General features: G+C 53.5%; 1 protein-coding gene and 1 long non-coding RNA gene across 3 annotated transcripts in view; one reads left to right on the forward strand and one right to left on the reverse strand.

The window, feature by feature from the left end:
• Window positions 1-2,625: 2,625 nt before the first annotated feature.
• Window positions 2,626-14,151, forward strand: part of LOC307106345 — a 32,448-nt gene continuing 20,922 nt past the window's right edge. The window contains exons 1-2 of the long non-coding RNA XR_013814108.1: window positions 2,626-2,760; window positions 13,917-14,025. This is a non-coding gene — a long non-coding RNA (uncharacterized lncRNA). The remainder of the gene's footprint in view (window positions 2,761-13,916; window positions 14,026-14,151) is intronic.
• TRIM56 (tripartite motif containing 56) lies at window positions 2,817-13,485 on the reverse strand. 2 transcript variants are annotated; one of them, XM_079782744.1, is made up of 3 exons: window positions 12,985-13,484; window positions 11,795-11,871; window positions 2,817-11,695 (listed from the first exon to the last, which is right to left on the reverse strand). In XM_079782744.1, the coding sequence occupies exons 1-3, from the start codon at window positions 13,195-13,197 to the stop codon at window positions 9,397-9,399; spliced, it is 2,589 nt and encodes an 862-aa protein (XP_079638870.1). In that variant the 5' UTR covers window positions 13,198-13,484; the 3' UTR covers window positions 2,817-9,396. The 2 variants fall into 2 exon arrangements, with proteins under 2 accessions (XP_079638870.1, XP_079638871.1); XM_079782745.1 differs by lacking the exon at window positions 11,795-11,871 and having other exon boundaries at window positions 12,985-13,485.

Here is a 14,151-nt window from a genome sequence, read left to right on the forward strand (position 1 = left end):
GGGACCAGCCCCCTTCCCCGGCTGGCTGAGTCTTTCCCCGACATTTTTACACTTGCTGTTTGCATTGGTTACTTCAAGGCAGGGCTCAATAAATACATTCTGTGTGGCAGGCTGGTTGGTTGGTGCTTGGGGTGGAAGGAAACAGCCCGGCCCATGTGTTTGGTCTCTAGAAGGCATGAGGAGAAGGCCCATGGTCCTAGGGGTGAGGGGAGAAGACATGAATGGATGTTGATTGAACACCCCTATGAGCCAAGCACTGGCTGAGTGTGTTTACATTCTTTATCTCATTTATTCGCCCTGGAAGACCTGTGGTGTATTTTACTGCATCGGTTTCACAGATAAGGAATGGAGGTTCAGAGAGGTTAAGTGACCTGTGCAGAGGTCACCTGGTGAGTGAGTGGTAGAGCTGGGATTAAATGCAGCTCTCTTCAGCCTGAATCCCTTTCTAGGGGTGAGGGGTGGGGAGAAGACCCCAGAGGGCAGGTTCATGTACCTTCTGTGTTAGAAGAGGGGCTTCAGGGCGGAGAGGTAGACAGGGCCTGGAGGCCCTCCTGGAGGTCTCTGCTCCTTGCCCACGCCCAGCATTTGCCCTTCAGGCACAGACTTGGCAGCTGTGTTCCTTGATTGAGGATTAAATGGTAGGAAATGAGCTTCAGGGAAATTCCAGTCTTGATTTTTCGATGAGGTGAAGGCTGGCATGATGCCCTGCCTGGGAACACCCTGACAGCATGTCCCCCACCTCCATTGGCTTGCAGATCACAGAGCTACTCCTCCTTCCCGCATCTAAACACCAGCACAGATGCCCAGCCCCAGCCACAGGCAGAAACCCTGTGAGTGATGCGTGGTGCTGCTTCTCCAACATTGGGACACAGTCTCCCTGACACACCCCAATCCAGCTTCCGCCTGCCCTGGTGACCCACCTGTAGTTGCTGCTCAGACATCTCAGTTCCATCCCCTTCCTCTCCCACTGCCTCCCCAAGTTCTTGGATGGAGGCAATGTGGCGCTCTGTGTCCTGAGCATGGATGTGTGTGTGGGCCTCCGGACCCTGTGGCCTTATCCCTGCCCCTGGTGTTCTTGGATCTCCACTCTTTTCTCCAGGGATCACTAGGAGCAAGTGGCTGGACAGAGGTCAATGCCAGCTCTTGCTGGCCCGCGCTACCTCTTCGCTACTCCTTGGCAAGCAGTACATGAGGCTTTCCGGGGAAGCCACACCCACATCATCTTTGTGGGTGAATACTTTTCTTTATCTTCCTACCACCTTCTCATGTGACCTCATTCCACACCCCCAAAAGATATCTCTGCTCCAAAGTGCAGCTTCTTTTTAGCTGGAAAGACTTCCTGGCAGGAGAACCATGAGGCTCAGAGGCAGAGAAGGGGACTGGGAGCCTGGCCTGGCTCTCTCGGCTCTGGCCCTGCAGGGCCAACCTGGGGAGGAGACAGTGTCTGGGAGCTCTGGTGCCTTGGGGTGGGCAGGACCTCCCTATGTTCTAGCTCAGCTCCAGGTAGCGGGAAACCCACAGAAAAGAGTTCAGCCTTCCCCAGCTGGGGCCTGACAGCCTCCCAAGCTGTCTGTGGGGGGTCGTAGGGAGGGGGGTGGTAGGGAGTGGGCTGCAGGATCAGCACAGCCCCACCCCAGCTCTGCAGAGCCCAGGCAGGGAGAGCCAGGCCCAGGGTCTCCAGTCCCCTTCTCTGTCCCCAGGCCTCCAAGGTTCTCCCACCAGGAAAAGTCTTTCCAGCTGAGGAAAAGCTGCGCTTCGGGGCAAAGGTATTTTCTGGAGGTATAATGGGCTCACGTGGGAGGTTGGTGGGGAGAGTTATAAAGAAAAACATCAATCAGCGAAGATTATGTGGGTGTGACTTTCCTGGAAGGCCTCCTGGGCAGCTCCTCGCCAGGGAGTGGTGAAGAGTTGGCCCTGGCTGGCAACAGTTGGTGCTGGCCTCTGTCCAGCTACTTGCCCAGCTCCTGGTGATCTTGTTCGTGTTGCATAACCTCTCTCACCTCACCTTCCTCACCTTTAAACCAGGGATGAGAGTAGTATCTGCCTCTTAGAACTTCTGAGGGGACTAATTGAGTTAATACATGTAAAGGGCACAGCAGGGAGAGGGGCCTGGCTCAGAGTAGATGCTCAATAGATACCATTCACTCACTCACTCACTCATCTCAGAAACTATTCTAAGGGCATATCAGTGTACAAAACAGGTCAAATGTCCTGTCCATCGGGGCTTGCAGTCTCCCCAGGGTGGATATTGGGGGAGGAGACAAACAACAAACAAGAAGCAGGATAAATAATGAAATGGAATGGTACGTTAGGAGGTTAGAGTGCTATGGGGGGAAAAAAGTACAACAGAGAGATTATTACCTTTTTCCCCAGAATTTGGGTAACTGAACTCTTATTCATGTCTCCCTTCTAAGGAAAAGAATAAACCTTTTTTGCCTCAGGCCATGCCTGACGACAGCTGCCGTCTCCTCCCAATGTATCTGACACCCATGCCGGTGACGAGGTTTTAGCATTCACTCATGTGTTCCTTCAACCAGCAGATATTTCTGGAACACCTGATTATGGAATGCTCAACGTGACTCATAAGTTCTCGTCCTGAAGGGTCTTGCAGTTGAGGAAATTGCTGCATGTGGATCAGGCTTTGGAGAAGGGCAGGCAGGTGTGGTGGAGAGCAGGGGGCAGTGTGTGCACGGTGTGCACCAGCCCATGGTGCCAGCCCCTCCCTGGACTCAGGGCTGTTTCTTTGGCTGTTTTCTTCTGGTAAGTTGATGGATTTCCCAAATTTAGTATTGAAGGGAGGGGAAAATATGCATTGTTATTTCTGAGGGGGAAGAGATATTTTCTAGGTTGGCCTTTGAGCAAAATCAGGCCTGGGATCCCCATCTCACCCCACCCCCTCAGAGCGGGAAGGGATGCTGTGACCATCTATCCAGTTGTGTGCCCAGCCTGTGATGTTTATAGGCCTCCCCACCCCTATAGTGTGGCCTCTGCTGCCCTTATTTAAAGGCCGGCCTGATCCTGGAAGAGCAGTGAGGGGGAGAGAGGCCCCTTGCTGCAGATCGCACGGCTGTGGGAAAAGGAGGTGGTCCTGATGCCTCCGGGGCGGTGACTTCTTGAATGCTGAGGAGGAGAGACCCAAGTCTGAGGGAGGAGGCTTGGCCACATGGCTAGGAAACCCAGGCCGTGTGTGTCTGACCACAGAAGCAGACGCGCCGCCTTGGGGTTTGGAGCTGGGAACAGACCGTTCTCTCCACAGTCACCGCTCACATGGACCATGGTGATCTCGCCTGCACCCAGCCCCCTCAGCTGCTGAGTCATGCTCCCTGGGGTTCGCAGAGGCGCAGCTCCAAAGCAGGCTGAGTCATTAGATGATGAATTGTGAAATTCTTATTCAGGCTGTCACCGCGGCAGCAGTGGGCCCTGATCCACACCTCCTGTTCCCCCACCAAGCCTCTCAAAACATTCTCCCCTCACTTGTCATTCCATCTTCATCTTGGGGGGCCCTGACAGTGAGCACAAGACAGCAGTGGGATGCGTAGGGGTATCCCTGAGCTTCCCTTCTTGTGTCTGGATTCTGGACCTATTATAGCAGGGGTCTGGTCTGTTAGCTCAGGAAAGAACCTCAGATCTCATTTTGTTCAACTCATCTGTGAACAAGGAAACAGGAGACATACTCAGGATTTAGAGCTGTTTGGAAGGTCAGCTTTGGAGTCAGAATCTAAATCTACTTCGCCTGAGCAAGCCTCGCCAGGCTTCCGTGTCCTTGTCTGTCAAATAATGTTAATGTTCCTACTTTGTAGGGGTTGAGGCTGCTGGAAGTCACGAGCGAAAAGCACAGGGAGGTGGGTGCTCAATAGCTGTTATTTGATCTGTGTTAGATGGGAGCCTGAGGCTGTGTGAGTTAGAAATAAGGACCTGAGGTCTTTCTTCTTCCTGCTCAGGACACTCAGAGGGGAGGGGCAGAAGGGGGCGGGGAGGAGGCTTTGGAGACAGATCAGAGGAGGTAGGGTGGGTTGGGCCAGCAGGCAGATATTCCTGCAGCCTGATTCCTCCCAGCCCTGCAGGGGCCACTGTGAGCTTGCAAATGCAGCATGCTAGAAGGTATTCCCCATGTTCTTTTGGTTTCCCCAAAACAGAAAGCCAGCAGAGACCAGTAGTGGGCACAGCTACCCTGACCTGGGCTCCTCACCCAGTCATACCTCACCTGAGCGTTCATGCGTGCAGTCCCGCTGGGCCAAATCACCTGCTGGCTCCACCAAGCATTAGCCTGGAAGGTACACAGTGCTGCCCGGAGGGCCCCTCTGCTACAAGCAGGAGTGTCCCAGGACAAGGGTGGGACCACAGATGGTGACTATGCCTCCCAAGTATTGGGTTGGCATCTTTGGAGCTACGACAGGGGTGGCCATGATATATTTTCCCTTTGCCATCTGGGCCTGGGTGTTAATAGTCCCCCATACCCATGAACCACCTGAGAAAAGGTTCAAATTTTTATAAAGAATTTATTTAGCAACAGAATAAAGATAGAAACACAACTGAAGGAATGAGAGTTTACAACAAATTTTTCAGCCCATTTCAGCTAAAAGAAATTTACTGGGCTGACACCATAGATAACGAAGCCCCAATTACAATTTCAACCCTCTCTCTCTTGGCTGAAACGCCAACCAGTTCAAATGTTCTCCTGAGACAAGTCAGGCTGCCTTCTAAAACCTCCCCAAGGCTACTTCCTGATTGCCTCTATACACAAGCCCTTCTCTATTTGGTCCCAAAGATTCCTCACCTGGGGCTTCAGGTGAGGTCCACCCTGACCCTGAAGCACCTTATCCACTCCTGCAACCAAAGGCACCTGTGGTCCCTCAAAGATCCTTTTTTGCTTTTGTCCTGATCCATTTAATTAAACTATACTCACTAACCAGTTGGGTAGGATGGCTCTGCTACCTCTGGTCAAGTTACCAATCTTCCTAAGCCTGCATCGGAACTTGGTCTTCCACTTGCAAGGAACATTTTCGCGTGCTCTCTCTGGTAGCTCTCTGCCCCAGCTAGTCCAAGACAGCATTCTCCCCAAAACAGAACTCTGAACCCTTGTCCAGTCTCCCATTTAATTCATGAGATAACTCTAGCTCCCAGCTGACCCGCCAAGGAGAGATGGTCAAGCCCATTGATCTTGACACCCACCTACCCAGCTCAGGTCACCGACCTCACCGATTTTCTTGGAAGATCTCTGACTTCTCTCTTGGACTTCTGCCCCTGTGGAATTTTATCTCTGTAGATTTATTATATAGCATGGCTTTAGAGACACAGTAATAATAAGACTACAATGAAAGGAGAGCTATTCCCTCCCAAATTATATTTTCTCTAAATTATCAAGAGATTTGGCCACTCTCGCCATTTTGAACCTCTAAGAATCTATGGTTATCAGTCCTTCATTAGTACAGTCTGATTCTCAGTTGGCTTTTACGAATAGCACTGCATCTTAGCAAGCTGGCCATTGGTCCCTCCTGCTCCTATAGTCACGGTTGTATTATAGTATATGGCATCTTCAAATAACTGCTGGAATGCAAAATAAAATCTTCTCCAAAGGAAAAAAAGGTAACTGCTCTACCCAGATGTTGAGCTTTTACCTGCAATATGTGCACATAACATCCCATTCAAGCTTACACTGGCGTAAGAGTATTAGGTTAGTACAAGTGAGTTGAACTTTTTTCTAACCAATACCTCGGATTTGAGCTTTATGGCATACAAAATAATTCTCTCTACTTCTCACCCAGTCCTCACAACCCTGTGAGGTGGGCATGGTGGATAGTATTATCCCCACTTAACTGATGTAGAAAAAACTGAGGTTCAAAGAGGTTAGGGAGCTAGACCAAGGTAACAGTTAAGTGGAAGAGCCAGCACTCAACCCAGGTCTCTGTTTCCTCGTTCACTTTTTTAGGTGCAAAGTACTAGTATATGAAAGAGGTTTTCTTACTCCCTTTCTCCCTACCTGAACGAATGGCATTCTCCTTTCACGAGTACATGCACAAGCTGGAGAGTTCCAAACAGGAAAAGGAATGATTGACCAAGTTAATTGTCCTGGTCCAATGGGGGTGGGGGCATATCTTTCACAATGTTCCTGATTGCTTAAGATCTGTAGTTTAACCAAGAACTCTTTCCCTCGCTGCTGAGTGGTGCTTTCGGTGGGTTTTGTTAAGATTCCCAGGTCACAGTTAAGATGCTGGGGATTTGACCTCTAAGTTGGCTCAATGCTATACTCCCCATCTATTTCACATTTTGCCAGTGTTCTGTGCCTTCCCACCCCTACCCCTTAATGAGAAAAATTTAGAATTTCTGTCAATCTTCCAATGCCTGGCTTTCCGGGAGGCTTACAGCTTCCTGAAAAGTCACGTGGCTCCTGTATGCCTGGAGCAACGGGATTTTCTTCTTGTAGTCAGGTGGCAATTCCTCTCTAAAGGTCTCTATTCCTGGTTTGCCTCCTGGGTGAGCCGCTTGGCTGGAGCCATTTCACCAGCCAGGTCCTCGGCATTATGGTTCCTATACAGCTCTGTAGAGCTGCTGCTCCAACCTGAGGATGTATGATCCCCAGGTCCCCCTCCACACACATAAGCAGGACACCCCAATCTCAACTCTTTTGTGACTGGGAGCTGAGCCACGCCACCCCTCTGTCCCCTCCCCAAGCATATGGTGGACAGTGTCCACAGTGTCCCCCTGATAAGCCAAGGTTTCCCATAAGCCAAGGTTTTGGACAACTTGGTTGGATAGGGCTATGTCATTTAAGGTGGCAAATCTCTGGTATCTTACCACCGTCCCATCCCTTTTCACAGATATTAATTCACTTCACACATGTGTGACTGAGCACCCACTATGAGCCAACATTTTGTTAACTCTGCAGATAGAGCTGCAAAGACAGACCCTCCCCACCAATGCATCTCATCCTATACTAGTTGGTTCCTTAGAACCCCACTTGGTTTCCAGTTGGTCTGAATTAGTTGGCAAACTCAATAAGACCTACTGCCTTCTGAGCACTCCATAATGACCTCCCTTAGGGGATCACTGACCTCGGTAACCCTTCCCAGGGGGTTCCTTGTCAGTCACCAGACAGACCCCTGCTCTGATGGCCTTTCTCCCTGCCACGCCCAGCCAGCTGGTACTCTCCCCCGACTCCTGCCCCTCTTCTATCAGAACAGTCTCATTTGTGCTAAGAGACATATCCATTCGCAAATCCAGTAGCTATTCTTGAATATCATTTATAGAGGTGTATTTTTAAAGTAAATATCCAAGCATATATGTTACTTAATGGACAAAAATAACTAAGTAGCAATGTGCATATATGAGTAACAACAGCACAAAATAACTCATAAAGAACCCAATCTCCCAAATCACTGACTATTTACATATTTTGAACCTATTCCCACTCGGTAATGATTCAGACATACTTTCACCTTGTTGCTATCATCATGTGATCATAATCCAAATTCTTTTTTTCCTTATGATTACATCACATAACATATTCTTGTAAATAGTTTTCATAGTTATCATATATGAAGGCAGTAGCTCATTGTCCTAACAGACCACAATCTACTTAGCTGTCCCCCACAGCTGAGCAGTTTCCAGTCAAGGCTATAATTTATAGTGTGGCCACAAATATCTCTGTGCAAATACTTTTTTTCTTTTGAATTATTTTCCCAGAACGTATTCCCCAAAGTGAGATAACTGAGTCTTATAGTCTTTTTTTTTTGTACTCTTGTCAAGTATTGCTAAAATTCTCTCCAGGAAGCACCCTTTTATAGTGCCAGGAGTCTGTTTCTCCACGACATATTTTTAAAATGTATTTCTGATACATGAAAGCGGCTGACCTTTAAAAATCGTTTTGCTTAGTAGTCTTGGCCTGTGCGCGTTTCCTCCTGGGCACACAGCCTATTTGGTCCTCTGACCAAGTAAGATATGTTGGTCACTGCACATATGCAGGCTCAGCTCTTACTCCGATCAATTCTACAGATGCAGTTTTCTCATCTGACTGGTTTTTAAAATCTTCATTCTTTGCAGTACACATTTCAATTTTTATATAATTGAATTTGTTCACCTGGCCTTGAAGATTTCCCCCATCACGTCAATAAACAAGCAATAACCTCCCCTTCCCCATGCTCTGCGCTTTCGATTTGGACTTGTCCTAATTCCCCTGGTTCCCTCGAACACTCCATTGTCCATGATCCTAACATTACGATTCCCTTAGGTCATCGCTCGACAGCCCCTGGCTAAACACGTCCACCTCAGTCCCACCATTGCCATGACCTATGCAAAGAACCAGTGGTTGTGGTTCACCTCCAACTCGGTCCTTCCCTCCGGTTTCCACTCCTCCCCCATCCTAGCCCCACTACCACCTTCTTAGGGTTTCCAGCCGTTGTCTCCCCAGTCCCACAGCAGGCCTCCGGGGTTGGGGTGTTGGCCCCAGCAGCAGTGGCCTACCGAAGGACACATTCCCTCACCCCTTAGTTCAGCCAATGAAAGCCAACATTTCTCCAAAGGAATTTTGCTGGAAAACGAAGAGGAAACTAAAAATAGACTCCAGGAAATGTAAAGATATAAACACAGAAGAGATTTTACATCCTACGTAAGTCTTGGCTCAGAGGTGGCGGGGGCACCTGGGGTCCCCTTCTCTCACACTCAGAACCCCGAGTCGCAGACTCGGACCCTGCCAGGTTGTCTCCTAGCGGCGTTCTCTTGTGGACTTGGAGGTAAATGCCTCTTAGTCTGGGCTGGCGCCTGCACTTGCTAGCCCGGAAGCCCACCCCATACTGCACTGGGGGACGCCATTATCAGAGAAGCCTGCACTCCTGGCCACGGCTGTGGGAGATGCCATTAACTGCCGTTTCAAAATCCCGGGCCTCTCCGACCTGGCGTGTCCCTGTGCCAATCCGGGGAGAGGCAGTTCTGTCCTTCCAGAGGCCTGTGCCTGACACACCCGGAGACCCCCTGGGCTTCTGCCCGCCTCCCCAAGACTCCCGCTGGGCTCCTCCACCAGGAATCTTTTTTTCCCCCCCAAGAATGCTAATTAGGACAAGCTTACGAATCTCAGAGACTTAAACTATAACAACAGTAGCAGAGGGGGTGGCGGTGATGGTGGGGGCAGTCACCCACAAAAAGCAAGAGGAGGTTAACTCCCAGCACCCTGCCAGTCCCTCCTCCTCTGCTTCTGAGGGCTTTGGTCATGCCCCAAGCCTTGGTCCCTATCTCTGCACACCCAAAAAGGGGTTGGCAGTGAGGCATGTTACATGGAAAGGTTGCCAACACCTGCCCTCTGGGAAAATGCCCTTGTCAACCACCTCCCATGATAACCCTGCCTCCCTCCTCCTGCCCCACTCCCTCCCCAATCCCACCCAGTTCCACCCCAGTCCCAGCCTTTTAACTGTCAGGAGAGCGGACCCGAAAGATGTGGATGGTCCCATTACTGAGGGACACGACCAAGTACCTGCCGTCCACCATGGTGGTCACCCGGGGCTTTTCCAGGCCATGATAGGCTGTCAGGAAGTCGCCTAGCAATGACCCCTTCGGGTCCAGGATCACCACCTTATTGACCTCTCGGAGAGTCAAAAAAATATAGCCCTTCTTATCCACAGACACGGAGCCTGGCTGGCAGCCATGCAAGCCTGGTCCTCCATACTCCCCAATCACCTGACCCAGCCCGTCACAGACCACCACACTATTCTGCTGCCAATCTGAGCCCACGAAATTGCCCTGGGGACTGGTGGTCAGAAACACCAGTGCCCGAAGGCCTCGGTTGGCCTTGCCCCCAGGGATGAAGCGGGTGGCCAGACTGCCTTCCATGTTGTACACCTCCACGTGGCCCGACACACTGACAGCCACCCGGTCCCCACTCGGCATTGCAGCCACCGCATGGCTGGCCTGGGACAGGCTCAGTGCCCGGCGCCACTGCACCTCGCCGTCAGGGCTTATGAGGTACAGCCGAGCCCCAGCTGAGAAGGCCACCGCACCCTGCAAGGCGGCCACGCTGCACGGGGAGCAGCCCTCAGGGACAGGTATCGCGCCTTTGTAGTCGCCATTAAGGGAGAAGCGCTTCAGAGCCCTGTTCTGCTCATCAGCCACCAGGATCTCCCGGGGGCCAAAGGGACAGAGCCCAGTGATCCGGGGAGACCGCTTGTCTCCGGGCATCCGAGTGGGAAAGCTGCAGGAAAAGATGGGCCTGGGGAGGAGGCCAGAGCCCTCCAGGTTGGGCCCAGGCGTAGGGCTGGGCTCCCGGGAAATGGACTTGAGCCTGCCTTTGAATTTCCTCTTCTTGTTGGATCTGCCGCCCCCTGCAGTCTGGACTTCTCCATCTTCTTGAGGCATCTGGGACCTGCCTTCTCTCGGGGTCTGGGCTCTGTCTGTCTTTGGGGTCTGGGTCTGGGCTCCATTTTCCTGGGGCATCTGGGCTCTGTCCTCTTTTGGGGGCTGGGCTCCATCCCTACTCGGGGGCTGGGCGGCACCTTGTCTCTCCATCTTGGCTCCCTCCTCTCTGGGGCTCTGGGCTTCCTCCCCTCCCTGGCTCCCAGCTCCATCTTTCCCACTGTCCTTCTGGGACTGCTGGTTCTCAAAGGAGAGCCACAGCAGGTGGCTGTTCTTGTCCAGGAGCCCAGGATGGAGCTCCAGCCGGGGCAGCAGACAGGGGGCTGGGCCAGGCGTCCAGGGACAACCCTGCAGCTGCCGGAGCCTCTGGGCGATCGCCCCCTCCAGCGAGAGTATCTCGGCCTCACGACCGAGGCTGAGCACCCGACGGGCAAAGGCAGCCGCAGCCCTGGCCACCTGCTCCCGGCTCTCCAGCTCTCCCAGCCTTTCCCGAGCAGCCTCCTCAGCGGCCTCCACGTGGGCCCGTAGCTGCCCCAGCACCTCCTTCTTCTGGGCCAGGAGGGCCCGGAGAAGCCCCTCAGCAGCCTCCTCCACCTGTGTCCCCACCCTGGCCGCTTGCTCCCGCAGGCGGGCTAAGGCTTCCTTTTCCTCCATCCGGGCAGCCTCTAGCTCGGCCAGGTTCTTGTCCACGCCTGCTAGTAGCTCCTCGAGGCCTGGCCTTCGGGCACGCACAGCTTCAGCCAGGGGCAGGCAGGGGTGGTCCAGGTGGGGATCCAGGCGACACTCACGGCACAGCAGCTGGGAACAGGGCTGGCACAGGAAGCGCAGGGCCTCTCCTGGGTGCTGGGGGCACTGGGCTGCCTGGCGCTCCCGGGCCTCCTCGTCATACCACCCTGCCCTGTAGCCCACCAGGTCCACCACTCGGTGGGTGTGAGTCTGCCGGGTGCAGCGGTGCCCATCGGCACAGGCCTGGCACAGGTCATCAGCACAGTCTAGGCACCGGGCTGTGGCTGGCCCCCCGGCACTGGCACCCCCCATCAGGGGGCACAGTGCACAGGCTGGTTTTCCTGCGTGCAGGTCTCCCCCGGCCCGCGCCCTCACCAAATCCAGGAGCCCATTGACAAAGAAGTTGGTCTTGAAGGCGGCCACGCCCGCTGGTGGGACTGGCACGGTCTCGCGGCACTCAGGGCATCGGAGGTGGCCGCCCTCGGCCAGCTGAGCGAGGCAGTCCTGGCAATAGGTGTGCAAGCAGGGCAAGGTTTTGGGTGCCCGCAGCTGCTCCAGGCAGATTTTACAGGCCAGGAAGTCGCTGCTCAGGGCCTCCAGAAGGGAGGGCGAGGATCCCTGGGACACCATGCTGCAAGCAAAGAGTCAGGATGAGAGAGCAGAACGCACCACCGGCCTGCCCTCCTGCCTCTCCCCCTATGCTCAAGCCCCACCAGGACCGGAGAATCACCTGAGTGGCCAGGAATTTTCTTCTGGTCTTCTGAGTTCTCTGGCCATTTGCTCTTGAGCCAGGGAGCTGCCCTCCTCCTTGCATACATTCAGCAAATATGAAAAAAGTCAGTGCTGCTTGCGTGTGTTAAGAGATATAAGAGCCAAAACCGGTTTGGCTCAGTGGATAGAGCGTCTGCCTGCGGACTGAAAGGTCCCAGGTTTGATTCCGGTCAAGGGCATGTACCTTGGTTGCAGGCACATCCCCAGTAGGGGGTGTGCAAAGAGGCAGCTGGTCGATGTTTCCCTCTCATCGATGTTTCTAACTTTCTATCCCTCTCTCTTCCTCACTGTAATAAATCAATAAAATAAAAAAAAAAAAAAAAAAAAAAGAGATATAAGAAATGACAAGACCGAGAAGAGAAACCCCTGGCCTCAGAGAGCTAACAGAGTAATGACAGGCCTTGTGGTAAGTGTGACCCAAGCCCCCTGTGAACAGGTCCCGGGGATCCTGCTGGGGTCGAGGTGCTGGGGTGGGGGGGACACAGCGGAAGGTCCAGGTGGGCGGAGCTGTCTTAACTCCTGGCGTTTGGGGCAGTGTAAGGGGCCCCAATTTCCCTGGAGCATATACCTGTCTTCTAGACCCTGGGAGTGGCTTCGTGGGTAGTGGGGGCCCCACTTTATGCCCTGACGTCCTGAAATGGGTTCTGGAGCAGCCAGCAGGGAGGCCGAGGGGAAGGGGCTGCCCTGCCCGCTCCTTCCAGCCGCTGGGCCTGGGGGTCACAGCAGCCTCTGCCTCAACTCCTAGAGTCCTCCTCCTTCAGTCTTTCCTGCTGCAAGAGGCCCTCTGCTCGCCTAGAAACCCCTGAAGGGTCTGAGATGCGTGAGGCTCATCTGGGAATCCTCCCAGCTCCCAGTGGCAGGGAAATAGTGAAGGGACTTGGGGAATTTCCCCCAAACTTCCGGAAGGTGGGGGCTGGGGGCAGAGCTCAGAGAGTGGGAAGGGGTCTTTCCCAGGGAAGCCTCAGACCTCTGGTCCCGTGGGGTGAAGTGGGGGGGTGCTCCCGCCCAGCCTCCCCTCTCCTCCTGACTTCCGGGTCCCTCTCTCCGCCTCCCCCCTCCCTTCCTCTGCCTCCCGCGCTCTCTCTCCCTTCCCCCAACTCCCTACAGTTTAGCTCTTCCTCCAGCGCCCCTTCCCCTGCCTCTCCTTACCTGGCCTGGGCTGACCTTGGGCTCCAGCACCAGGAGTGGGGGGCCGGGGCCTGGGCACGGCTGTGGCAGGGTGCCTGGAAGAGAAACAAAACTGAAACTAACTGTACTTGTGCAACTTCCGTCCCAGCTCCGGGACACCGACCCGCACAGCCTCAGGCCCCGCCTTCTTCCCCACCCCGCCAGGACCTCTGCCTGGGGGGGCCCCACCCCCATCAGAGCTCGGCCCCCTCCGGGAGGCTCCGGGGTCTGCGGGTCCGTTGTAGCCTCAGGACTTGCTCCGCGAGCGAAGCATGTTTGCTCCTCTGAGGGAAAAAAATTAGAGATCTTCTGTGATTCAGACCCCAGTTCTCAGGCCGTTCCCGGTGCTGCAGCTTATCTGCACGTCCAGTCCCGGGTGAGGCCCTGGGCGCCTTCCCCTTCTGCTGAGCTATGGGAGAGCCTGTGGGCACCAGATAAGGGGCCTCCATCTGAGGGGTTCAGCAAAGGCTTCCTGGGAGAGGCGTCCCTTGAGATGAGTGTGAAGAGTGACCAGGGGTTTGGGGGTCGCTGGAGAGGAATACAGGGAAGAGTGTTCTGGGAAGAAGGAACAGCAAGTACGTGGACACAGAGGAACGAAATGGCAAAACTCTCCTGGGTGGCTCTGAGTAACCTAGGATGGGTGGTGGGACGGGGGCATGTGGGTGGTGGCCCATGGGGTTGTAGAAGGAGGCAGCATGGCCAGATCATAAAGGGCCTTATGAATTGCATGGAGTCTTGAGTTTCATCCAACAATCTAAAAGAAATCACTGAAAGATATTTTCCCCAACATCTTAGGAAAAATTGGAAGCACAAGGAAGTTGAAAGAATTGCAACAAACACTCCTATACGCACTACCTGGATTCTGCAGTTAACATTTTTACTATAGTTGGTTGATTCATCATATATCTATTCAGGTACGCACCCCTTTACCCACAATGACCGGATTTCAGCAGGAAACCCAACTGATGGGAGCACACTCGCAGCAGCTGAGAGAATAGAGGAGAGCCTGACTACAGGGCCCAGGTGAAAAGTGTGCGTGTGGCGGGGGTGCGGGGACCCGGGGGGGTCTGAACTGACCCTGTGGCAAGAGGGACAGAGAGGGGATGGAAGCCCCACATGTAAATTACTGTGGAAGGCAAAAGAAGCCAT

This window comes from Cnephaeus nilssonii (genome assembly GCF_951640355.1).
Source record: "Cnephaeus nilssonii genome assembly, chromosome: 2".
In the NCBI taxonomy this organism is placed as follows: Eukaryota; Metazoa; Chordata; class Mammalia; order Chiroptera; family Vespertilionidae; genus Cnephaeus; species Cnephaeus nilssonii.